A 25014-nucleotide genomic window follows, 5' to 3' on the forward strand; every position below is an offset into this window, starting at 1 on the left:
TTCAGTCCTCATATTTTCAATTTTACAGCCCTATCATAAACAATTGCTTGGAAGCCCTGGGTTGGATCAATCCATCAGCAGAAATCATGGATGGTTGTGGGTCTTCCTGGCTTTCCCCACTCCCCAACAGCCATTTCTGACTCTGGGTTGGGAGGCTGCAGTGGGGATGGGAACAATATCCCTCCCCACTGCAGCCCCCAGCTTTTGTGGCTGTTACTCCATGTGGGTCCTTGCAATGTTCCCAAAAATAAACATTCCCAGGGCTGGAAACAGGGCACCTGGCAGGGAGGGAAAGCCTGGTCTTCAAGGTCCTTGTGAAGGATCCAACCCACTGAGGTCAATAGCGCATACTTTCTATAATGGAGTCTACAGTGTAGCCAGATATTATGCATGCTTACTTGGAAGCAAGTTTTCCTGAGTCTGGTTGGATTTACATGGGAATAAGTATGCCTAGAATTATGTTTAATTTGTCAGGGCTAGAAGTCAAGGTAGCTAAGCGTCTTTACAGGAGTCCACAGATAGTACAACAGCACGAGCATGTTATCCAATGTAAAAGTAAATTTGTCTTGAATAATATTTGTATGTTACTTCAGCTGGGTTTTTTGTCGCTGGGAGCCTTTCCCCTGTCTGGAAGAGTTAATGTGATCTGTTAAGGGGAGCACATCCAAAATGTGTTAAGGTCAACATGCAGAATGTACATTGGAAACTTTGCTTCAAGTGCCTTTAATTCTGGTAAGTTCTTAGACCTCTTAGCCTTGAATCACAAAACATTACCTTTAGTGTCCTCAGTAAGTATGTCCTCCAGAAACTTCTCCAATAGTTGGCCATATTTGTCATACTGTTCTGAGACTTTCATGCCGATTTCAAAAGGAACAGTAAACTAAGGGAAGAGGCAGAACATGAAGATTACATTTTTCCTCACCTTATTTGTCCATTTAGTCGGTTGTTTCTTTTTACTTTAACGTTCAATGCTATTTGGAAATCAAATGTGAATTTCTTAAATATTAAGAGTTGAGTGTGGGAGGGGGGGGAAGGAAGCAGTTCCATCTAAAAAAATAATTATAGCAGAAAGAGGAAAATAAATTATGCTTTGAAGTGGCAGATCAGTGAAGAAAAATTCATTACAATGGAAACTTGCATCCAGAAATACAGATTAACAATAAACAACAATGCTGCTTCTTGATTTTTAGGAGTACATTTGTATATTTTTATATAGAGTATTTGTTCAGAACAAATGTAGGGTGTCCACTTTCATACTACTTCAAACATTGGGGAAGCAGCAGTAGCTGTATTTAATCAAATGTAAATATAGCTGTGTAAATTAATTGTGGTTCAGGTTTATTACATACGTAACACCATGGAACTAAAAATCTCTATGATATTAAGGGATTGGGTGGAGAAAAAACAGCACCTTTAATTGTATTTCATTGGTGTCTCCTTCAATCCTGTCCACATCCAAAACTGCGTCTGTATCTCGGCGGTGGAGTTTTGTTGCAGGCTTTGGGGGAGGCTTTCGTTGCTGGAGGCAAATCAAACATGTAACAAACCAGCAGCCAAACAGTGCCCCCTAAATAAAGTTCTATCACATAGTAATGGCAATATACAAGCACTATTTACCTGTGTCTTAGGTTGTTCAGGGCTTAAAAAACTGGAGCCAGCTACAGCGGTCTCTGGCCACAGCGAGAAGGCAAGAAGCATTCCAAGCACTGTAGTTCTGAGGAACATGATTGTCTTGAAAGGCGCTTCAGCTATCGACTATTATCAACCTACATATGTTAACAGAAATGAAAAATGACAACTGGCAGCGGTTGAAAGTAGGGGGGTTACCGCACTTGTATTCCCAGCAATGTATAAGAGTTTGAAAATGTTATAAAAAATACTGTTCGCATTTTCTATGTATTCCTACCGATGTATTAAGAGTTTGAAAATATTAGAAAGTGCAAACAGTATTTTTTATATGTATTCCCACCGATGTATTAAGAGTTTGAAAACATTATAAAAAATTCTGTTCACACTTTGGCCCCTTTAGCTGTGAAGACGTCTTCCAACCATTTATAAGCCGTGGTATCCAAAAACCCTTTTAAAGCGATGTTTTTCATAACATTTTCTAACTCTTAAGACGTCGCTGGGAATACAAAGTGCAGTAACCCCCTAGTACCGAGAACTCAATAATTTGCTCTGAAGTCAAAGATACACTATAGCCTGTTCACCTGTCAGATAAAACTGCCAAAGGAAGTTTCTTTCATTATATTAATAATATTGACTTAATAATAGTAGTGCATATGCCCAGTTGGGCTCCTTGGAGAAATATTATTTCTTCTCATGAGTGGAAAAAAAGTAAAGCTAAGCAAGGAATGGGAAAACAGAAAGGTTTCTTACCTAGAACCTGATGAATGAAGTGGTGGAGGGTGATATTTAAGGCTTTTATATAGTGACTGAGGACATTTGCTTTGTGTGGATGTTAACTCCTAGCAGTCGGTGGTATTAGGCATTCCTTAGAAACATAATCAGTAATGTAATATAAATGGCGTGTGTGGTACAGTAGCTTTAAGAGCCTAATGTTGATTTAAAAAAAATCACAATCTGAATTGCCTCACTACTTGCATTTTTTAAACAATGCTTGCATGGCGATTGTAAGATAACAAACCTTTCTGAATGGAAAATTACACATGGAAGCCTACTTTAATTTCTCGCCGATGCATGCTCCTGATGGCATCCTTCCTTCACAAATAATTATTTCATCAGCCCCGAGGGGCCTTCATCTTTTGGCAGGTGCCAGCTGCTGTTTTCTCATTACCTCTACTGATTTGATGCAGTCCCAGGAATGGGAAGCTGGGCAGGCTAGCCACTTTGGCTACCTGAGCGGCCATTGAATGCCCCAGATCAGCAGAGGGTGGCCATTTGAAAGGAGGTGATAGGTGTGGCTTGCTCCTGTTGTTGCCTCCCAGATCTGTGCTCCTGCTAGTTGAAAACAAGGGTGGGCTGCCGAAACACTGGGAACCCATCTTGGACCCCGTGGGGGGGCATATGAGAAGGTATGTCTCCCCTCTCTACTCATGTTTTCACTGCCTGGGTCCACTTGGTCTGCAGAGGTGCTGACTCTACACTCCTCGGACCCAGCCGGAGCAGGGCATCTGGGGTGGCAAAATGTCCTTGAATAGAAGAAAAAGCATTTAAAGGAAGAATCACAAGTACTAGAGATTTGTGCTAGAGCTAGTGGGGGTGAGGTAGGGAGTGTCACCCGTCTTGATTTTGCAGCCCCTGGTGTGCTGTTTCACCTTATGCCAATCGGGAGGAACTTTTGGGAAGATTCTGCTAGCAGCATCTGAGTATCATCTGGGCTGACTCGCCATACAAATCCTTAAGCATGGGCCTGGACAGAAGGGAGTGTGAGCTGTAAGGCATGAGCCAAAGGCTCTTTGCCCTTGGCTTGCAAACTGAAGCCTATGCTAGCCAACCTAGGAGGGACTGCTGAGCACGTGTGTGGGTTTGTCTAGTTCACTGGTTCCCAACCGGGGGTCCACGGACCCCCAGGGGTCCGCGAGAACTAAATTAAGATCTGCGAAACAAAGTTATAAACCCATAATAAATTAATCTTTTCAATTAAAAGTTCTCTATTATAAATATATATATATTCAAATATTATTCTAAGTTTAATGTTTAACTAACAGTTATGATTAAAGTTTATTTTCAAATTCTCAGAATTTTTATTTTGCACCTTGGGGTCCCTGCACCGAACAAAAAAAGTCCTAGTGGTCCCTGGTCAAAAAAAGGTCGGGAACCACTGGTCTAGTTGATTTATATTGTTTAAATTGGTTGTTTTATAAATTTCAGGAAGGTACTTAGAGTGCTGGGGGGGAAGCAGCATAGGAATATCAAATAAATGAGAATTAGCTCAGAACTCTGTACAACAGGAAGCACATAGTTTGTTTCAAGATAACATCAACATAAAGAGCAAAAGTGAAGGTTCCTGCTTTTTGCTTGTCACCTCTCTGTGACCAAAAGGGAAACCAAAGACCTCTTATTTCATTATTGCTTTCTGATATCCATTCTTGATAAAATACTTTAAATATGAAGTCTTCCATGTTTTAGTAAATATAAAGTCTTCCATGTTTTAGTAATGCACATCTTCAAGATGGACTTTCTCTTCCTGCTACTTTCAGTACTGTGGATACCAGCCTAAGCGCACTTGTTAAGAAGCAAGTACCACTGAACTCAGTAGGGATTAATAAAAAATACAGGATTGGGCCACAAGTCTTGCTGCCAACAGAAAGCAAGAGATTTTTTAAAATATAAATGGTTGAGTGCTTATGTATTTAATGTTTGTTTCTATACAAATGGATAGTGTGGATTTAGATGGGGTGGACTGGCCATTTCATTGACCATGAAAGTTCTTGGCAGTATGTGGCCCTGGAGAGCTACTGACAGACACAAGCCAGCAGAGCTGCTGCTCAGCATGAGCTAGTGTAGTGGTTAGGAGTGGTGGACTCTAATCTACAGAACCAGGCTTGATTCCCCACTCCACATGAGCAGTGGACTCTACCCTGGTGAACCGGGTTGGTTTTCCCACTCCTATCCTTGAAGCCTGCTTGGTGACACTGGGCTAGTCACAGGTCTCTGAACTCTCTCAGCCCCACTTACCTCACAAAGGTGTCTGTTGTGAGGAGAGGAAGGGAAGGAGATTGTAAGCCGGTTTGATTCTCCTTGAAAGGTAGAGAAAATCGGCATATAAAAACCAACTCCTCCTCTTCTCCTTTTTAGGCCTGAGCAGAGGGGCTGCTGCTGTGCAAGGGCTGCTCAACTTGGTTGGCTCCTGGGCCATTTTAATATCTCAAATCGCCCCTCTTTGCATTTAATTGATATTTTCCAGAAACATCTAACGAGGTATAGCCACAGCAGTTGCAAAAAAAAAAAAGTGCCTCTTTGCTTAGCGTCTTTCCAACAACAAAAGAATTTTGCATTGTTTGTGGTAAGAACTGTTTCTCTCATCATACCTAAAAAGGACAGACATATGGCTAGGCAGACAGAATTCTGAGGTTATGATGGAAATTGGACTGAAAGGTCGTGAGTAAACCTGACCTTAATATTTCCTTTTGCGATGGTGGTGATTGTGTTGTTAAACATAAAACTCTCTGAGTAAATGGAGGCTAGTTTGCTGAAAGAATTCTCCTTTGCTATGGTACACATGTATGGCAAACAACAGTCAAAATGCTCCAGGGAGTACTGATCTTTGAGATCATAGTTCCTGTTATTATAGCCTTAATTAATCTTGATGCCAATGTCATTTTGACAAGTATAAAGGAAAAGGGGCTGATGTGAACTTACAATTCAGCACTCAGATCATTGGTCCGCTAGGCCCGGTATTGTTTGTTCTGAATGGCAGGGGCTCTCTGGGCTACCAGACAGACTCCCCCCCCCCCAACAGCTGGGACCTAAAACCCATTAAAAGGAAATGCCATGGATTGAGCCTCTCACCTTCTGCATGAGAAATGACAAGTTCTATGAGCTGCAGCCCCTCACTCAAATCCTACATAGGTACAAAGAATATGCTAGTAGGGGCTTTACATTACTCAAGCGTAGAGGGGAGCCTGCACAGCCAGACAAGGTGCACAGAACAGTGGAGTGTCAGCAGAGGGGAACCTGACAACCTGGCAGGGAGGTACATGCAGCCACCACAGCTGGCCCAAATACCTTCCCAGACCACAGTGGTGGGCCTGGGGAAAGTCATAGGAGGTTGTCTTGTTTGTCGGGGCCCTCACTGGCAGCCAAACACTACTTTGAGGAGTTGGCTTCCTGCTTGTGACTGATGAATAGGCTGTAAACCAACCCAGGTAAATTAAGAACCAGTCTTGTTTGTGGGCTTCCTAGAGGCACCTGGTTGGCCACTGTGGGCAGACTGCTGGATGGGCCTGGGTCGGATCCAGCTTGGTTTTTCTTATGTTCTTATGCATTCCGTTCTGATGATTTGACAAGTATAGTGAGGCATAGTCACCACCACCCATCTTTAGCTCCTTCCACTGACAAGGTAGTGCAGCAGGGTAGCATGGGACACTTAGATAGGTGTCTTTTTTTCTGTACAATGACACTCTACTACCTTGTCCCTACCTTCCTTGACTTTCTGGCAGATTTTTTTTCTTACTTCTAGTCATGCAGTCAAAATCTATGTCCCCTGTGCTTTACTAATAGTCTCAAACATGGCATCCAAACTTAAAAAAAAACAACCCAACTCCTCACCCCAGAACTCTTATGTTTTACTATGCTGTGATAGTGATGGTGAGAGGATGGCCAGGAAAAAGGAAGAGTTTCCTGCTTACCTGATTCCTGTCCCTATATGTCACCTATTCCACAGACTTGATGGAACTGGAAAATGAAGTTCCTAGGATGCATCCTGACATTAGAATGTTAGCTATTCTGAGAATGGTATTTCCAAATATGCTCCTGGTAAACTGGGAAACCTAATTGTATTGGGCCAGCTGACCTGCCTACGGCGTCTGCAGCAGAGCAGCAGGTAAATGGAGTGGGAGACATAGGGAACTCCTGCTGATACCATGGGGAACATCATGGGGTACAGAGCAAAGCCCCCATTACGGTGTGTCACACATTTACTAGGTCCAGTCAGCAGAACAAGAGAAGGCCAAAAAGGGATCTCCCATTGCATCAGTCACTGTTTGGCTCTTCTCTTGTTCTTCACATTTACTGGATAAATTTACGGAATAAAGACTTCATTCCAATCTGTTCAGCCAAGACTGTTTTAATAGGATTTAACGCAATTTTCATTTAAACCAAGAACTAAACACAACAGAGGCTGAACAAGTTTATTGTTGGAGGTCAGATTTTGCATTTATATTTTCAACCATATATATATCAAAGGAAGCGCAAGCCAAAAGGTAGCTTCCTCTATGGGCAGCCTCTCGCTTACCTTATGCTCAAATTATTCTCTATCAAATATTTGAATATAGTGGTTTCCTTTTTTTGCTGAACAGAAAAACATGACGTCTTTAAATGTCGAAGACACTGCAGCAAGTAAAGCAAATTGTCCCGAAGGAGTAAAAAAACGTAACCTTATCTGAATAGGGAGGACTTGGAGACACTGAACTAATATGAAAATTTTTCTCAAAGGAATGATACACCAAGTATGGCTTTTGCTGCAGTTTAATGTTACAAAGGGTCAATTAAGGCTAAAGATGAATACCGAGGCATGTAATTTTCCCAAAAAGAGCTACACAATGTTCAACAGAAAATACATTTTTGCTGAGTATTCCACTAAGACAGCTCTGGTTTACCAACTGATTTAATAAGAAAAGTAGTAAAAATCATGTCTGTTTCCTTGTATGGGTAATTCCAGAATTGCTGGCAACCAGCTTGTCACTGTTCATTCTGCTGCCCCTCTGTAATAGCAGATACTGCTCCTTGGCCCTTGTTAACATCGCTGATGCATGCCCACTGTCCATCGACAGATTCCTTCCACAATGTTACCTGGAAGAAGCAAAGTCAGAATGAGAATGTTCAGTTTTACTTGGGTTCCTTCCTGTTAGACTCCACTGTACAAGCTTTCATCTACAAGAGTTTTGAACGCTGGAGCCACCAGACTTCCTAGAGAAGCAACTACACTTCAGTAAACACAGTGGGTTAGATCCAGAGTAAATTTTAAGCGAATGGAAGGTGTCAGATGACTGGAACTTCCCTGCCTCCCCCCTCTTGTTGCAGCCCACTGATCTTCCCAAAATGCTGCTTCTGGGCTATAAGGAATTGCATAATGGGCAAATTGGAGGGTTGCAGCAGGAAGGGGGAATTGATGGAAATTACACCTCTTCTATTAGTGGCATTCTGAACCTACTGCCTGTGAATTTCTTTGGATGACATAAATCTTTCATATATTAAAGTACATTTGACAAGAGGCAGACCTGCAACAATCATTTTTGCCCCAATCCAGGTCCTGTCTGGTTCCCCCCACTCCACTAACTTTGCTTCTATCTGGCCTGCTGCCCAAAATGCTTCCTGAATTGCATGTTTATTTTTTCAGGATGCTATGCACATCCATCACTGGTACCATTTGGGGGGGGTGGAGTTTCTCTCTCCCCATTAAAAAAAAACTTTTAATATATTTTTCTGCAAACCTTGGGGCTCCCCGGGGTTTACAAAAACCTATGTCTTAGTCCTGTGTGGCCCAGATGTGCAGATTTTAAAATCTTCATGGGATAGACCATAGGGTTTTCAAGGCAAGAGATGTTGGGAGGTGGTTTGACATTGCTTGCCTCTGTGTGAGCTGAGAGAATTCCACGAGACAAATGTGACTGGCCCAAGGTCACCCAGCAGGTTTCACATGGAGGAGTGTGCAACTGAACCTGCTTCTCCAGATTAGATGCATAGATATTAAAAGTCTCTGGCTTTCCTAATTTATTTGACCTCAAACCATGTTTTTAGTCTTGCTTGCTGAATGATTTAGAGGATGTCAAAAATAATGGGCAAGCATTCAAAGTCTGTTACAATGGCTTCTTGCATTAAGAAGCTGAAATCTTATTGAATGTTGAAGACAGATTAGCTGTTCCTGCAAAAGTCACTTCGCTAGGGACAGTGAAACTGTAGGTTGAGACACAGTTCCTGGACAACCATGCAACTCTGAAGCTGCGACAGGCAGGCTCAATCAGGAAAGATGCCCCTTTCCACTTCTGAACTGTGGCTTGGCCAATACATATTTCTTGTACCCTAGCCAACAGAGTATTTTTGGTAATTACTGTTTCCTGCAAGCTCATGTATGCAATTTTACTATAGAATCGGCAAACTGATCTGAAACCTGGGAAAGTGTGCAGTGTCTTTCATGACAATGTCACCTGATTAAAGCTAGCAAAACTTTCTGAATCATCTGAAGTCTCTCCAGCAGCAGCCTCTGTGTCTACCTGTCATTAGGAGAAAGCTCTATGCTGTGAGTTGTATAGCCTGGGATTTAAAACTATAATGTACCCCTATACATTCCTTCACTGGAGACCTGTATCAGGGAAGGTGACTGCTTTCATGCTCTGCTTGTGGGTTTCCCGAGGGCAACTGTGCACAACAAAATGCCAGACTCTAAATCTTCTGTATGATCCAGAAGTCCTTTAATGCTCCTAAAATATCAGGAAATTCTAACACATTCATTTTATGCAGTGTGCTCTTGAGTACAGTAATATGGATTCTAATCAATGTATGTTTCATTTTTTTTCTTGGAAAATAACTAGTATTGGAAACAAATGTACAAACAATGTTTAAGCTTTGGATGTAGCAGGTTTCTTGGCAAGCCATATTTCAGTTATATCTGTAGTCAAACTCCATGGCACAATGTTTCAGTTTGATTTGGCCATAAATACATACCCTGGAAAATGACTTGGAGAATTCCAAGCCAAACCAAGGCTGTTTGCATTTTAAAATGGCATTCTTATCATGAATAACTCGTAATACTCTCCACCCCACCCACAAAAACGGCTGCGGCACTGTAAGAAGAAGGCTTCTGCATATTCCAGAGACCACATCTCCACACTTGGTGAGAACAGAGACTTTTGTCTCAGAAGCTGTAATCTTAATTTGAGACCAGGGAAGTCTTGTTCAATAACTACCAGTGGACTGGTTCCCGTTGAAATATTTGGAACAAAACGATCAACTGACAGCCTTTTCCACCTGTCAGCTTAACACCTGCAAATGGCCAACCCGGCTTTAAAAAGTGAGAGTTAAGCTGCTTGAATACTCACTTTGTTGTCCCCTCCTGACACTGCAAGAATATTTGCAGTGATCGACCAGCTAACGTGCCAAACGACATCGTTGAACTTGTGCAGCAGCTTAGGGGACCAGGAGTTCCCAGAGGCATCATCGCACGTCCAGATGAACACTCTGCCATCCTAGGACAAAGCAAACAAAATTGCAAGGATAAGTAAACTCACACATTTAAGAGACCACAGGCGGCAAGAAGATGATCTCACCGGGTCTCCACTAAGGGAATTCTGGCACAATATCTCAACACACACACACACACACTATCTCAAGACCAATTGAGACAGTTATTTCGAGCCAGCACTTCCTGATCCGTAAGTACACTGTATGCTTCTGGCAGGCAAATTAGGCATAATCCTTTCTGGACCTGGCAGCTTTACATAGCAAGTGGGGAGATCTCATCTGAATGCACCCCTAACGCCAAAGACTCCCTGTACTTGGATAGTTAGTACGTCATGGGAAAGATTAAGGTTAAAACCTTATCCTCAGCATGCTTGCTTTCCACACACAGTGAGATTCTGATACATCAGAGAATATACAAAAATGCAATACGCACTGCATACCACCACGTGGTATTTCTGCAGGTTTCAAGTGTACTTAATCAAACAAAATACAGTGTAGAGCTGCTGAAAACCAGCCTGCTGAAAGCACACATAAACGTAAGGGTAGTCCCCTGTGCAAGCACCAAGTCATTAGATATAAATTGGATCAAATATTCACTTATGGTTTCTATCTAAAAGTAGCGTAAGGAGGGGGAACCCAGATATATGGCTATACATCTTAAGTCTGACAGAGGTGGGTTTGAGCTACCCTTGAACACATTTTTTAAGGTTTCTGCAAACACAGAACACTGCTGCTCACCTGCTCAATATCATTATGCCAATATTTAGTCCATATGTGGCTACTGCCCTGGCTACCTGTTGGTTTTCATGCACAATTCAAGGTACTGACTTGATCCCTTTGTGGCCTGGGGCCATGCCAATCTTAAGAGCCAGACTTTCCTGACATAAGGCCCAACATACTAAGACAGACTGCAGTGGTTCATGGTCCCTTTGCTAAAGAGATCTGGGGTGAACCAAGTGCTTATCGTGATGGCCTGCAAATATTTAAAAAAAACCACATAAAGATGTCCTTCGATGCACCTTGGAAGGGGACGTTTTATGAGCGTCCGATTCCATCTGGATGTCTCTGAATATTTTTAGAGTACTGAGATTTTCTGAAGTAGTACAATGTTTTGATTTTTAAGCTTCCTTGAATTTTCACAGCTACAGCAGGGTACACCTATTCCAACACATATACAATCTAAGGAAAGGAAATGGGATTTTGTTGTTTCAAATGCCTGTGTTTAAGGAGTTGCCAGTCCGAGGAGATCTGTCTAGTATATACTGGCAACGTGATTTAAACATTAAGCATTGTCACTTACCTGGGAGCAACTGGCAATTGTGCTTGTTGGCAAGCCTATGGAGGGGGCCCAGGCGACATCTCTGACCCAGTCACTATGAGCTTCTAGTTTTTGTTCTTCTTTCCACTGGCCATCTTCTTCTCTGACAAGATTGAGGAGGGGAAAGCAAATTGAGAGATGACAGCACAAACAAAAGCCTCTGTCGGCTTGTCAGGATTTCCCCAAATTTCATCTCCAGCTTCCTCAAACTGAAGTGTCCCATTTGGTGACCCTGCACAGGGTCTTCACAGAGGGAGCAGACTAAACTCAGGCTAGGGCTGGGAGCATGGAAGCGGAACTACAAAGAACATGTATTTGTTTGTTTGATTTTTAAATTAAGCTTCTCTCCTGCTTTTATTCTGGAAGTAACTCAGGGCAGTTAATGAAACACTGAAAACCATAAAAGAAGCACAAGAAATGAAAGCTACCACCAGCTAAAATCATCCTGCAGCGGCACTACATGAAAGCTTCTATAACAGCTCGCGCTCCACCAGCACTTGAAAGTAAAGCAGAAATGCAAGTCTCTAAAGGGAGCTTTACAGTATTGGAGTGACTACTGAAAAGGCCTTGAGGATGCCCATTTCAGTGAGGCCTCAGTGGCAGATGAGACCAGAGATGGGGCAGTCTGTATGGGAGCAGACGCTTCTGAAGGGACTCTGGTCCCAGACTCTTTAGGGCTTTAAAGGTCAAACCAACAAGTATGAACAGAACCAGCACGGTGTCATGGCCAGAGAACTGGACAAAGATCCAGGTGGCCCAGGACTTCATCCCCATTCTCCCAGGGAAGCTCGCTGGGTGACCCTGGGCTAGTCACCTGCTCTCCGCCTAATCTACCTCACAGGCTGTGATGGACACAATGGAGAAGGAAAAAATGACACTGCGAGCCATGTTGGGTCCCTGCTGGGGAGAAAAGTGCGGTATAAACATATAAATAAATAATCCCAGAAGCTTATCAGAAATCAACTTCTTTGGAGCAACAGGAGTTACACGCACTCTTCTGCTCATGCTTGAAAACAGAAGGGACGCAATGCTTGAAAGCAACTGGAGACTTTCCACCATTTCTCATCTATCTCCTCCCCCGACCCCCTGCTGGGAGCTCAGTTTGGCATCACGTTTTCTTCTGAAGTGGCACGGAGGAGTCTCCGTACAAAACAAAAGGTAAAACCCGGTGTTGTTTGTTAGGGGCCTGGGTGATGACTGCATGCATCGCAGCAAAAACAAAGAGGATGAAGAAAATGAATTCAAGGATGGAGAAATCAACAGAGCTTTTTAAAAAATGATCTGATAATTCTGAGGGTCGAAAATGAGCCTGGCTTTGGCCGGGGAAATAAATAAATAAGCTCAAGACTACCGTCATCTCTTTTGCAGGAAGTGGCCAGTCTCAAGGCAACTTACTTCCAAATCTTGATCAGGTTGTCACAGCCTCCCGATGCAAAGCGTTTGATGTAGTTGGGCTTCTGGCCTGAGGGTTGCTCTAGAAGGCTTCCTGGCACAACCGCAGGGGCCCAACTAACAGCATTGCAGCCAATCTATTAAAGGAGAAAAAATGCGACTATTTCCCTCGGTTTACAGCCAAAGCAACCACACAGCCCTTGTGCCTAAACACCTACTGAACAGAATACGCTGGCAGCCACCGAAGCAGCTGCCTGAATACCCTCTTTTTACTCTAAACGTCCTCATAACCCAAAACATCAGCATAATTTATATAGGGCATATTATGGATAACCAAGAAGGTCGGGGAAAATGTGTGCTGTTAAGAATGGCAGAGCGATTTTGAGCCCCTGAGCACTTGTCCTGGTCCTTTAAAGCTAGGAGGCAGCCAGGGCCAATCTATGTTGCTCTTGCAGTCGCAGTTAGGGAGCCATTGAAGGCAGGGCAGAGTGAGAGGACGCATAGAGCAGTCATAGCTCTGCACAGTTGCAAATTACAGAGTTTCCCATGGTGCCACCAAGTTTTTTGGCTTCAAAGGGCATGAACACATGAAGCTGCCTTAGGCTGAATCAGACCCTTGATTCTCAGGCCGGCAGCGGTTCTCCAGGGTCTCAGGCAGAGGTCTTTCACATCACCTACCTGCCTAGTACCTTTAACTGAAGATACCGAGGATTGAACCTGAGACCTTCTGCATGCCAAGCAGATGATCTATCACTGAGCCACGGCCTCTCCCATGACAGACCAACACCCTCCCGACAGGCTTGTGCTACTTTATGGGTGGTACACATCCACACAGAATTCCTGCCCCCCTAGAAGTATTTTGTTAACAGAAGGCTTGAAGTCAAATAAAATTTGCATGCAGAGCAATACCTGAGAGTAATTAGGGATCTAAATCAACACATCTGAAATGCCCATGTTATTTTCTGTGAACAGATGAAATTATCTTACACTGCATGAGCAGTGGTCTACTGAAGCTGCTTCTGCTTTCTCTAGTTGGCAACCTATGGTTGAGGCCAGCTATGGAGTTTTTCCCCCCATCAATGCTAGCCTCCCTACCCTGCTCACCTTCCCCCTGAATCGTTCTATCTTTGGGGATGTGGAAATCAGCAGGCTCTGCTTTGGCCTATATTTCACACTAGTTGCGCCTTCTGGATCTATGCTATTGCTTGTCATCGATTTTATGGGCTGGTTTTAACCACTGTTTTAACTGTTTTATTGTGTTTTATGATATAGTTTATATTTATAAGAGTCACCCTGAGCCCAGTTTTGGCTGGGGAGGGCGGATTAGAAATTAAAATAAAATAAAATAACAGACCTCCCCATGGTCTCTCCCAGTCCTGTGACTTGTTATGTGGAGATGCTGGGGACTGAACACAGGACCTTTAACATGTAAAGTGCATGTTGCAGAACTGAGCTACATAGACACCCAATACAGTGGCCAACATATTCTGTTCTTGGATCGTAGAGCCCAATGTGACAATGCATGACACTCAGGCTGCTTTCTGCCTTAATGTGGGGGCTTTGCAGTAGCAAAACTAGCATGGAATGTCCGTATACTTACTGTGTGTGCATTGCCAATTTTTTTCACTTCCCACTGTCCGTCACCAGTGTAGCTCAACAGAGAAATGGCCCCATCCGAGCTTCCACAAGCCAGGATCAATCCATAGTCTTGCGGTGCCCAACACACAGAATTAACTGCCAGACAATTAAAAAAATGGAATGGATTATTAGACAGATCAGTTGAAAGTCCAGGGGAAAGCAACCGCTCCCTGGCCTTATAGATAAGTTTGGATGTGACAAATGTAGCCTAAACAGCATATGGTGCTTCACAGATGGGTCAAAAGACTGTCCAGTTATGCTGCCAGACTGCTGAAAAGCTATTATAAAAGACTTTGCAGAGGTAACCTACATAATTTGTGTGTGTGTGTGTGTTGGTCAACCCGCTTTTATGATAGTATGCAGTATGTTATCCCCAGCATTGCTTTATCATGAGCAGCCAATTTGTGTGACACCGCTATTCTGCATCTGCAAACACCGGTGATACAATAGCAAGGAAACATCACAGAGGGTAAACTCACAGTGGTGGTGCACTCACTAAAAAAAAAAAAAAAAAAGCAGAAGGCAAGACCCACTGGGTGCAAAAATGATTTAATACCAAGTTCAATTGTTATGAAAACAGCGTTTTGCCTAGTTTTCCAATCCTGTCCACCTGCTTCAGTCACTCCAGCCCGCCTGAAGCAGTCATTTGTTCCCCCAGTGACTTATCAGGATCAGATTTACTTTTTAGATGTGCAATAAAGTAACTGAAAGAAGGACTGAGGGTGTTCCCCATGTCAGAGAAAAGTATTATTTTTTAACAGGGACAGAGATTCCTGTACCCAGTTTCAGGATGCAGGGAGAAGAACTAAGTCTTTGGCTGGCAAGGATAAAACCCCTCTCGCATATTTATATCTGGCAGGATCATGACACGTAAGACTTCAGAAGGGCCACAAAACTGGATACTGGAATCACCGCTCCTGATATAAGTTATTAAAGTCCATTATACTACTGAATGGGACTGCGGCACTAAGTTCAGCTGTTTCATAAGAACATAAGGAAGGCCCTGCTGGATCAGACCAAGGCCCATCAAGTCCAGCAGTCTGTTCACACAGTGGCCAACCAGGTGCCTCTAGGAAGCCCACAAACAAGACAAACCTTGTCACAAACAAGAGTAACCTTGAGGGACATGAAATAGCTTGTGCAACAGAGAAGGGTCCAGAAAGAGAAAGTAATAAGATGTATTACCCTTCCCCCCCCCCAAAAAAAAACTCATATTGTGACCAGGTGCACCCCTAATGGCTAGATTGCCTGGAGCTGGGATTGTGGGCTGTGGCAGGGAAGTAAACCTGAAAGTGAAAGCATGCAGTGTTAGCTCCAGCGGAGTGCTAACCCAGATTCAAGAGCCTGACAACAAGGTCTACAATCAGAACAGTCAAGGTTCAGCCTGGCATTAAATGTAAAAGGACACTTGCTCATGCAATGGAAACGCAGTTGCTCATTCAGGAATAAGACCTGAAAGCCTGTGACTGCTACAATTGCATAAAATTTTTATCAGCTTCTAATAATTACAAGGCAAGTCTACAGCGAAGTGTAATACTTGGGGGCCCACGTATTACGAGAAGAACCGTTTGTACCTGAGGAATCATGCCCTGTGTATTCATATGTCTTTTCCCAGGTACCATTTTCTTCCTTCCAGATGATCACCTTCCGGTCATAGGAGCAGGAGGCCAGGATGTTTCCATACATGGGATGAGCCCAGGCAACCTGCCACACAGGCCCTTCATGTCTACAAAATAAATGAACAAATAATAAGAATATAAGAAAGGACATGCTGGATCAGACCAAGGCCCATCAAGTCCAGCAGTCTGTTTACACAGAGGCCAACCAGGTGCCTCTAGGAAGCCCCCAAACAAGATGACTGCAGCAGCATTATCCTGCCTGTGTTCAACAGCCCCAAATATAATAGATATGCATCATGACTAGTATCTTTTTTGACTAGTAGCCATGGATAGCCCTCTCCTCCATGAACATGTCCACTCCCCTCTTAAAGCCTTCCAAGTTGGCAGCCATCACCACATCCTGGGACAGGGAGTTCCACAATTTAACTATGCGTTAAATTGCAAGTTTTAAGAAGAAGAAAAAATGTATGCAAAGACTTTTCGTTTCTGGTTATTATATATCCATAGCATTTTGAAATCATTCATAATTATGTAAGTACTTAAAGCTATCGATACAAATAAATCTCAATGTGAAAGCCGAAGAGCAACAAACAATGTGCCTGTTGCAGTGGCCGACGCCTGCTCTCTGAACAAACTTGTGAGAATACTTATTTTGATAAATGGCCCAACCTTAAGAGCAGGTACCTGCTTTAGGTACAAATTAAAAAGAGAATTTCTTCCTACAAAAATGACAGCATTAAGAAAACCCACAGACAACATCACAGAACCGCATGCTAAGACTCAAAAAATTACCCTACAGAAATTCTCCACCAGACAAACCAAAGCCATCCCCCATCCCCCAAAAGAACGATGCCTCTTCCGCCCCCTTCTAGGGCTCCGCATTCTACAGCCTCGCAACCACCACTGGAAAGGCTTTGCTCCTTGTAGCTACAGTTCCACAGTGATGGACTACACAGCAGGGCCCAATTTGAGGAATCAGTAGCACAAGGCTCAATACAGAGAGGGCTTAGCAATATGCAATTCCCAGGCACACTTATAAGGCAAAAGATAAGGAAAATGGGGAAGGAAATGTAGGGAAAGCTCTTTCAAAGATCCCTCCAATCTACTTCAGCTTGCTGGTTCCTCAACCAAGTGCTTTAGATTTCCGCCACCCTTTTCCCTCTCTCCCTTGCTCATTTGTTCCTCTGTGGAACCACTATTCCAGTAAAGATATACATGCAGATTTCTCCATCATCACCTCTAAACCTTCTTTTTTTAAAAAATACAAAACATACACAACATAAACTACATACATTCCCATTCACATACCACTTGGGCCCTTTCCAGGATTAATATTTAACGTTACCATCACCAATCATCTTACTTGTTATACATTAATGTTTAATATTTCTAAAATCCTATTAATCGATATAGTGACTATCTTTTCTGTTATAGACTATGATTTCTTAACATAATATTTAATCTCTTTGCAATTCCAGCTTTCACAATCTTACTTTCCAAAATAACTATATCTAATCACTGCTATTGCATACTGATGTCTAACTTTAAAACTTCAGATTTGCATATTCAAAGTAACACGTCCAGTTCTTATGAAATTCGTTTATCGTTCTTCCTCTCAACATGGTGGTTAATTTCGCCATCACTGCGTATTCTGACATTTTTTGTTGCCATTTTTCTATTTTTGGAATCTCCTCTTGCTTCCACACTGTTGTGAAGACGACCCTTGCCGCCGTTATCATGTAGCTGAATAAGTTTCTTAAATTTTAATCTAGATTGAGCCTTGGATACTCACTGTGAAGGCTCCTTCTGCTCTGAGATACGAAGGGCATCTACGATTGGGTGTTTCGACTTCGCTTGCTTCGGGAGGCAGGACTTAAAAAACTTTCACTCCCACTTCCTGTCTCCTGGGAAACGCCCCCTTTCTTCTCCAGTTCAAAACTTTCCGAGAAATTAAGGGCTCTCACATAAGACCTCCAGGAAGGAAGTAAACTCAGAGAACAGGTAATGAAGAATAAGGAATAACAGCATATACGGTAACGTCACAACAGTAGTACATAGCAAGGTAACAGAAAGCCAATAAGGAAGTTATGGAACTAATGAAGTAATGCCTTAAACTCGCAAGTTAAATTTTTTTTAACTATGACAGTGCAATCCCTCCTAGTGTGCTGCACTCATTAAACCCGGACGTCTGGGCTGGGAGATGCCCTTCGTATCTCAGAGCAGAAGGAGCCTTCACGGTGAGTATCCAAGGCTCATTCTCGCTCTGAGAGAGAAGGGCATCTACGATTGGGACATACCAGAGCTGTCTCCTAATGGGGGAGTTAGACGTCCTGTAGAACGCTTTGGAGAACCCGCCTGCTGAAGGCGGCATCCGCCGAGGCGTAAAGGTTTAATTTGTAGTGCCTGACAAATGTGGATATGGATGACCACGTTGCAGCCTTACAAATTTCCTCCACTGAGGCCCTGCGGTCAAAGGCGGTGGAGGTAGCCGCACTCCTGACAGAATGGGCAGTAATTCTAGGGGGAACTGGTAGGCTACTATGTTGGTAGGCCTGAGAGATGCACTTGGTGATGGTTTTGCTATTAGCTGCCCATGACATGGATTTTCCCTTGTTGGGCGGGGAAAGGTTGATAAAGAGGGAATCTGAAGATCTGAAATCTCCCGTGCGTCTAATATAAATCCGAAGAGCCCTCCTTAAATCTAGGGAATGCCATTCTTTTTCTTTTAGGGTCTTCGGATTGGGGCAAAAGGAGGGCAACACTAGCTCCTGGTCCCTGTGAAACCTAGAATTAATTTTTGGGCAGAAGGAGGGATCAGGCCTCAACACCACCTTGTCTGCACGAAAAGTACATAACCCCTGCCTAATGGACAGGGCTCTAAGTTCCGAGACCCTACGGGCCGAGGTCACAGCTGTGAGGAATAGGGTTTTCATGTGGAGCCAAGTAAGCTCCACTTGCCGTAGAGGTTCGAATGGGGACTTGGTCAATGCTGTCAGGACCGTGTGCAAACTCCATGTTGGGAACCTATGGGTGACAGGGGGAGATATTAGCGTCACACCCTTTAGAAAGGACTGAACGTGAGGGTGCCTGGTGATTGGGAAACCCGAGACACTGGGTACTATAGTGGCGATGGCGGCCAACTGTGCGGAGCGTAGAAGCCTTCAACCCTTGTTTGTGTCCATCCTGCAGGAAGGAAAGGATGTCTGCTACACGAGGTTTCAGAGGGTTGATGTGTTTACGGCAACTCCACCTTGCGAATGCTTTCCAAGAAGAGTTATATATTCTAATTGTGGAGGGTCTCCGAGACGCCAAGATGGTTTCGATGATCTCCGGAGAATAGCCTAGAGCTAGGAACCTGTCCCTTTCAATGCCCAGGCGGTCAGCTTGTACCAGCCTGGGTTGGGGTGAAGGATTGGACCTTGGTGGAGAAGGTCTTCTCTGTCTGGTAGTCTCCAAGGCTCCTGGATGGACAGCTCCAGCAGTACTGGAAACCATGGTCTCCGTGGCGAATATGGAGCCACGAGGATTACCGATGCCCGTAGACCCCGGATGCGACGTAGTACTCGAGGTATCAGGGGAAGCGGTGGAAAGGCATAGAGATGTTCATTGGGCCATGGAGCCACCAAGGCGTCGGTTTGTTCCACTCCGTGCTGTTTGTACCGCAAGAAGAACCTTGGGAGCTGTTGGTTTCCTCATGCCGCGAAAAGGTCCACTGTAGGTGGCCGAACCGTAGGGAGATTTGATGGAACACTTCATGGTGTAGAGACCACTCGGCTTCGCTCAGGGTTTCCCTGCTGAGCAAGTCCGCCTGCCCATTCAGTGTCCCCTGAATGTGTCTGCCGTGATGGAGGACAGGTTGGCTTCGGCCCAGAGCATCAGCAGTCTGGCTTCCCTGCTGAGTACCGGGAAGCGTGACCCGCCCTGCTTGTTGATGTGTGCCTTCGCGTCCACATTGTCTGTTCTGATCAGGAGGTCCGCTCCCTGGATCTGGGTTCGGAAGAATTTCAGGGCCTTCAGGATGGCTCTAGTCTCGAGTGCGTTGATGTGGAGTTTCCTTTCCCGGGAGTTCCATACTCCCTGAGCCGGTCACCCCAGTAGAGTGGCTCCCCATCCCGATTGGCAAGCATCGGTGAACATCTCTATCGGTGTAGGTCTGATGAATGGTAGTCCTCTGGATAGGCTCTCGGGGTTCGACCACCAAAGGAGGATGGACTTCACCTGCTCTGGAACCACTAGTCTCTTGTCACGTTTCCCGTGATGTCCCTTTGATACTGGTTGAGGAAACCCTGGAGGGGTCTCGCATGTAGTCTTGCCCACTGGACAGATGGAATACAGGCTATCATCAATCCTTGGAATTTGGCCAGGGACATTAACAGAGAAGACTTGGCGGCGATCGTCTTCTAGGCCATGGTACATATCTTGAGTATTTTGCCCTCTGGCAAGATGAGCAGGTTGTTGGAGGTGTCGCTGTAGACTCCTAGATGTCGAATGTGTTGAGATGGAGTCAGCTGGCTCTTCTCGAAATTTGTCAGAAATCCGTGATCTGCCAGCATCTTCAGGACGATGGCGGTGGGTTCTTGGGTCTGTTGTTTTGAAGGAGAGGAAAGGGGGCGTTTCCCAGGAGACAGGAAGTGGGAGTGAAAGTTTTTTAAGTCCTGCCTCCCGAAGCAAGCGAAGCCGAAACACCCAATCATAGATGCCCTTCTCTCTCAGAGCGAGAATTTCTGGTTCTACTCCCAACAACATTATTTCTGGATGTAGAAATACACCTTCGTTCATACAACATCCTGAATTTGCATGCACACACTAGTACCCGCAATACTAATAGAAGATACAATGAATTACAAACCAACTGATAATTTTTAAACCCATTGATCATTTTTAAAAACTCAAACAGAACCCACCTACACACACATGTCCCATTTAAGCTCTCTTCAATCAATTGCTTCCAAGGAATATAGAGCAAAAATTATATAGAGCAAAAATTAACCACAGTGATAACAAAGCTAGTTATTGCGTGGATAACCAAAAGCTGGAAATGGGGGATGAAGCAAAGGGTCTTCTTGCCTCGAATTCACTCACCCTCTTAAGTCGGCTATCAGAATTTGCCCTCCATTCCTAACATCAAATATTTTCACTGATCGGTCTGAGGAGCAGGTTGCCAACCGAGTGCCGTAATAATCCATCTGAGCATCGTGCTGGAAAGTAGATACAAAGTTTTCATAATAGTCTGTCAACCCTCATTTTAATCATACTAATGATTTTTTTAAAATCCTGACGTGTCACATGATAACGGTTACAACAGGATGGCAGAGTGAGTCATTAAAACTGTTCATAGTATTTTATGGTAAAAGATTCTGTAGGTAACACTACACCAAGATGGCAACCAATATTGTATCAGACTGCCCCATAAGGTGAACTCTGGAGTATGATGACAACTGGGAAGATAGGCAAAACCAGACTAGAACCCCCAACTATCCTATTGCCCTGTCTCCCATGGTGGGGGTCAGGGTTGAAATTTGAAGTATTTTATAATTATTACTGGGAAACAATGTTAAATTCCCCCTTGTTACTAGCTAAAAAAAAACAAAAACTACATTAGATAGTATTATGGTGCAGCATGGCCAGGCAAGCAGCAGTAATACAGCACACAACCTAGAGTAAGATTGTTAGCAAATAGATTGATGGCCAGAACAGATAAGCTACTCACTACTTATCCAGAAGGCACCTATTACTTGTTCTCAACAATAGTTCATCACCTGATATAAACACAGTGCTAAAGCACATTGCTTGCACAAGTTCAACTGATGCAAAGGACAACTCAAACAGGTCCCTATTTTTATAAAAAAAACATCAGATATTTCAGTGTAGACATTTCTAGTGGACTGTGCCTTCTACTTGTTTTTTTAATTTCTATTTCCTTACCATGCGAATCCGCCAGGCCCTGCTATTCCTATTATTATACAGCAACAAAAAAGTCCAGCAACAGCTTAAAGTCTAACAACATTTATTCTGGCATTAGTTTTTGTGAGTCAGAGTTCACTTCATCAGATGCAAAGGGTGTATATCCATAGCCACAGTAAACAGTATAATTCTCCTCCATATACACCAACATGCTCCTGGCTTATAAAAAATAGAGAAAAGTTACTAGAGCCCATATCAGATCTTTAAACAGTTCTGGCTTATATAGACCCCCCCCAAAAAAAATCAAATAGGAAGTAAACCACTGAATAGCAGTGGTAGAAAGAAGGCAACATCAGGGCTATCCTTACGCCCTTAAACATATTAAAACCCAACCCCCCCCCCCTAGCAAAAAACAATGGATAGCTCTAAGGGTGCTCATCAATTCACACTCCACTTCCTCTAATCAACTAAGACTTCCCTCTCCCTGAAAAATCACATGGCCTTGCTACTATTTCTCCTCTCTTCCTTCATAGTGGGAAGGGGTGCCCAGCAGAGAGCTATCTTAAGGCTGAGGCACAGAATAAGTTCCACACTGTTTACATTTTAAGGAGGGGGAAGCATTCTTATTTTTTGGAGAGAAAAAATCAAATACTTACTATCATGTCCTCATGGGAGGTATCCACTGTATTAATTACAGACACCTAATGAGAAAACGTATAGTTGGAAATGGTGAAATCAGTAACAGACCCCAAGCCTAGATTTTAATCCAGTGGTAAATCAAGACATTATATTTTGTTTAAAAAATTTACATAAGGCATCTGACTGACCACTGTGGAGGGGGGAGATGTTAAAATTGGTACACCTTTGGTAAGATCTAGTATTACCTTCATGTTTTTATTCTGCTACTATTTCCGTTCTTACAACAGTGTAAACATTAATTCCAGATCTTCCTCATTTACCATTACTTTCAGGCATTCTATTACAATGGCAATGGTTCTAAATGTAGATTATACCATCTACTATATCTTTAATTAAAAGAACAAAAATCTTCTTTGCATTGTAACTCAGTACAGGACAAACTGTCCCAGAGCAAATGCAGGCAGCAGGCAGAGGAGTCTTCAGCAATGCGTAAGGGAGAAGAGAATACTCAATGGTCCTTGGTGCAGAGTTTGGCCATTTATGCATGGGAAGTTTTGCCTCGGATTTACCATCCGCTCTCTAGATTTGAAACGGGGAAAAGCTCATACAGAGATCACTGGTATACGAGAGGCATTACAAGCACAGCCCCTATTTTCATCCATTCACCACTGAAGTGAATGCGATAGAGGTAAGAAAATTCCTGTTTTCACTTGTGAAATGTGGGAGGGCATGTTGATGTGGTCACATTTAGGAGGCGCAGAGCTTAGAAACGGGCATGCATGGAGGATTTACAACAATCGTTGGGGTGGGGGGACGGAAGAAAGTCCATTCCACTTAATATAGATGTGCAGGAATAGGCAGCTGAAGCTTTTCGTGGCATGGTTCCTGTAGGCAACCTCACAAGATAAATAACATCTCACTAAGGTTCTTGTAGGTTATCCGGGCTGTGTGACCGTGTTACTCCTCTGAAGATGCCTGCCACTGCTGCTGGCGAAAAGTCAGGAAAGAAAACACCAAGACCAAGGTCACACAGACCGGATAACCTACAAGAACCAATGAACTCTGACAGTGAAAGCCTTCGACAAAATCTCACTAAGGCTTTATTAAAGGAGCTGGACACTTTTTTATTCTGGGCTACTAGCAACTTTACTTGCTTCGGTCCAGCTAGGGAAACCTTGGGCGAAAACGCATGGGAGGCTTTTGCCTTGGGTTTGCCACTCTCTAGATCAGGAGTGGGGAACGTCAGGCCCGGGGGCCATTTAAGGCCCGCGAAATCATTTGGCCTGGCCCTTTGTGGGTCCTGGCAGATCTCTAGCTCAGAAGGATCTAAGACTGGCGATCCACCCCCTCCCGTGGACAGGAATAGCCTCTATTCAAGGCGGATGTGAGTTTGTTTTGCTGAGAAAAGGAACCTTTTCCCCCCTTGCAGAAGAGTTGTTAGCTATAAAGCTGGTAGGACCACCCAAGAGACTGTATTAACCCTCTCCCACCCAGGCCATGGAGAAACGTATTCCCTCTGTACTACAAGAGGGCCGGGAGCAGAAGTGACGACAATTTTGTATGCCCGCGAATGATGTTATAAATATCCAAATGGCCCTTGGTGGAAAAAAGGTTCCCCACTCCTGCTCTAGATGCACCTTTCCCTCCATCCGAATTCTCAAAACTCAAACAAATCAACCCCCGTGCAGAGTTTTGAGAATTCAGATGGGGGGAAAGGTGCATCTAGAGAGTGGCAAACCCAAGGCGAAAGCCTCACAAGGCAAAAGCCTCACCGCCTGATGTGGTTGGGAGCGGCAGGGAAACGGGTGTGAGAACTCGCATCGCCTGGAGCAGCCCTACAAGGCAGGCGAAACGTCAGGTGCCAGGCGCCGGCTCCCTGGGGATCCGGATCGAGATATTTACCCATTTCAGTAAAAAAAACAAAAAACAACCCTGTGCCTTTTCTTAACATTGAGTATAATTATACAGAGAGAGGTATTGTGGAAAGGCCAAAGAAAACAACAATACCCCCCCCACACACACACACACACCATTTACATATATTCCACTGACATATGATGGCTCAGTTCAGAATAGTGGGAGTCCTTCTCCAACGTGTGCCTCTTCTGTTGTGGGAAGAACCTCCTAAATTGGAAGTACCGAACGAGCGGGACAGATTTGAGCAACGCCCCCCCCCTCAGCCCCCCAACCCAGTCCTCACCATGGCGACGACCAACCGTTCTCGGCGGGACCGACCCCAGTGGCACGAGCGTGTCTCCCGGCTGTTCTTAGACGTGGCAAACCGCCGTAGAGCGCCGCGTGCCACGGCGAATTTCCCCCGGCCGGCATTGTACCGACGCACAAAGGTTCCGCCCGCTGCTGCGGCCTGATGGCTTCCGGGACGGGCCTCAAGGCGGCCCGCTCCTGTCACCCGTTGCTTTGCTCCAGCATGCTTCGATCCCTGCTATGATTACCAGAACAGACCACTGGTTTGACTAAATCTTTTGTCTGGTGGTTTTAGTAAATTCATAAAAGGATTTCCATCTCTCATGATTCTGTTCTGGGGTATTGTCTTTCAAGTGTTCGGTTAATTGTGCCAGAATATATCACTATGGCACAATTAACCGAACACTTGAAAGACAATAACGAGAACAGAATCAT

At 44.1% G+C, this 25014-nt stretch overlaps 2 protein-coding genes across 2 annotated transcripts; both read right to left on the reverse strand.

Annotated features, from left to right (window-relative positions):
• Positions 1-584: 584 nt before the first annotated feature.
• GHRL (ghrelin and obestatin prepropeptide) lies at positions 585-1755 on the reverse strand. The gene is made up of 4 exons (XM_056846827.1): positions 1618-1755; positions 1412-1519; positions 775-880; positions 585-646 (listed from the first exon to the last, which is right to left on the reverse strand). The coding sequence occupies exons 1-4, from the start codon at positions 1723-1725 to the stop codon at positions 585-587; spliced, it is 384 nt and encodes a 127-aa protein (XP_056702805.1). The 5' UTR covers positions 1726-1755.
• Positions 1756-7170: 5415 nt separating this feature from the next.
• On the reverse strand, positions 7171-24630 carry SEC13 (SEC13 homolog, nuclear pore and COPII coat complex component). The gene is made up of 9 exons (XM_056852738.1): positions 24575-24630; positions 22392-22436; positions 20914-21029; positions 15787-15938; positions 14175-14308; positions 12578-12711; positions 11165-11285; positions 9723-9869; positions 7171-7476 (listed from the first exon to the last, which is right to left on the reverse strand). Exons 1-9 carry the CDS (start codon positions 24575-24577, stop codon positions 7366-7368), a joined length of 963 nt encoding a protein of 320 aa, XP_056708716.1. The 5' UTR covers positions 24578-24630; the 3' UTR covers positions 7171-7365.
• Between the last annotated feature and the right edge of the window lie 384 nt (positions 24631-25014).

The sequence above is a fragment of the Euleptes europaea genome, chromosome 1 (genome assembly GCF_029931775.1).
Source record: "Euleptes europaea isolate rEulEur1 chromosome 1, rEulEur1.hap1, whole genome shotgun sequence".
NCBI lineage: Eukaryota > Metazoa > Chordata > Lepidosauria > Squamata > Sphaerodactylidae > Euleptes > Euleptes europaea.

Coding starts and splice junctions, on each gene's coding strand:
- SEC13 (XM_056852738.1), bottom strand. Junction 15,939..20,913: donor CTGATAGCCGACTTAAGAGG/GTGAGTGAATTC, acceptor TTTATTTTGTAG/ACATGAAGGGCCTGTGTGGC. Junction 12,712..14,174: donor AAATTGGCAATGCACACACA/GTAAGTATACGG, acceptor CTCCTTTAATAG/ATTGGCTGCAATGCTGTTAG.
- GHRL (XM_056846827.1), bottom strand. CDS start 1,725: ATGTTCCTCAGAACTACAGTGCTTGGAATGCTTCTTGCCTTCTCGCTG. Junction 1,520..1,617: donor CTGAACAACCTAAGACACAG/GTAAATAGTGCT, acceptor ATTTGCCTCCAG/CAACGAAAGCCTCCCCCAAA. Junction 647..774: donor ACTTACTGAGGACACTAAAG/GTAATGTTTTGT, acceptor TCCCCTTAACAG/ATCACATTAACTCTTCCAGA.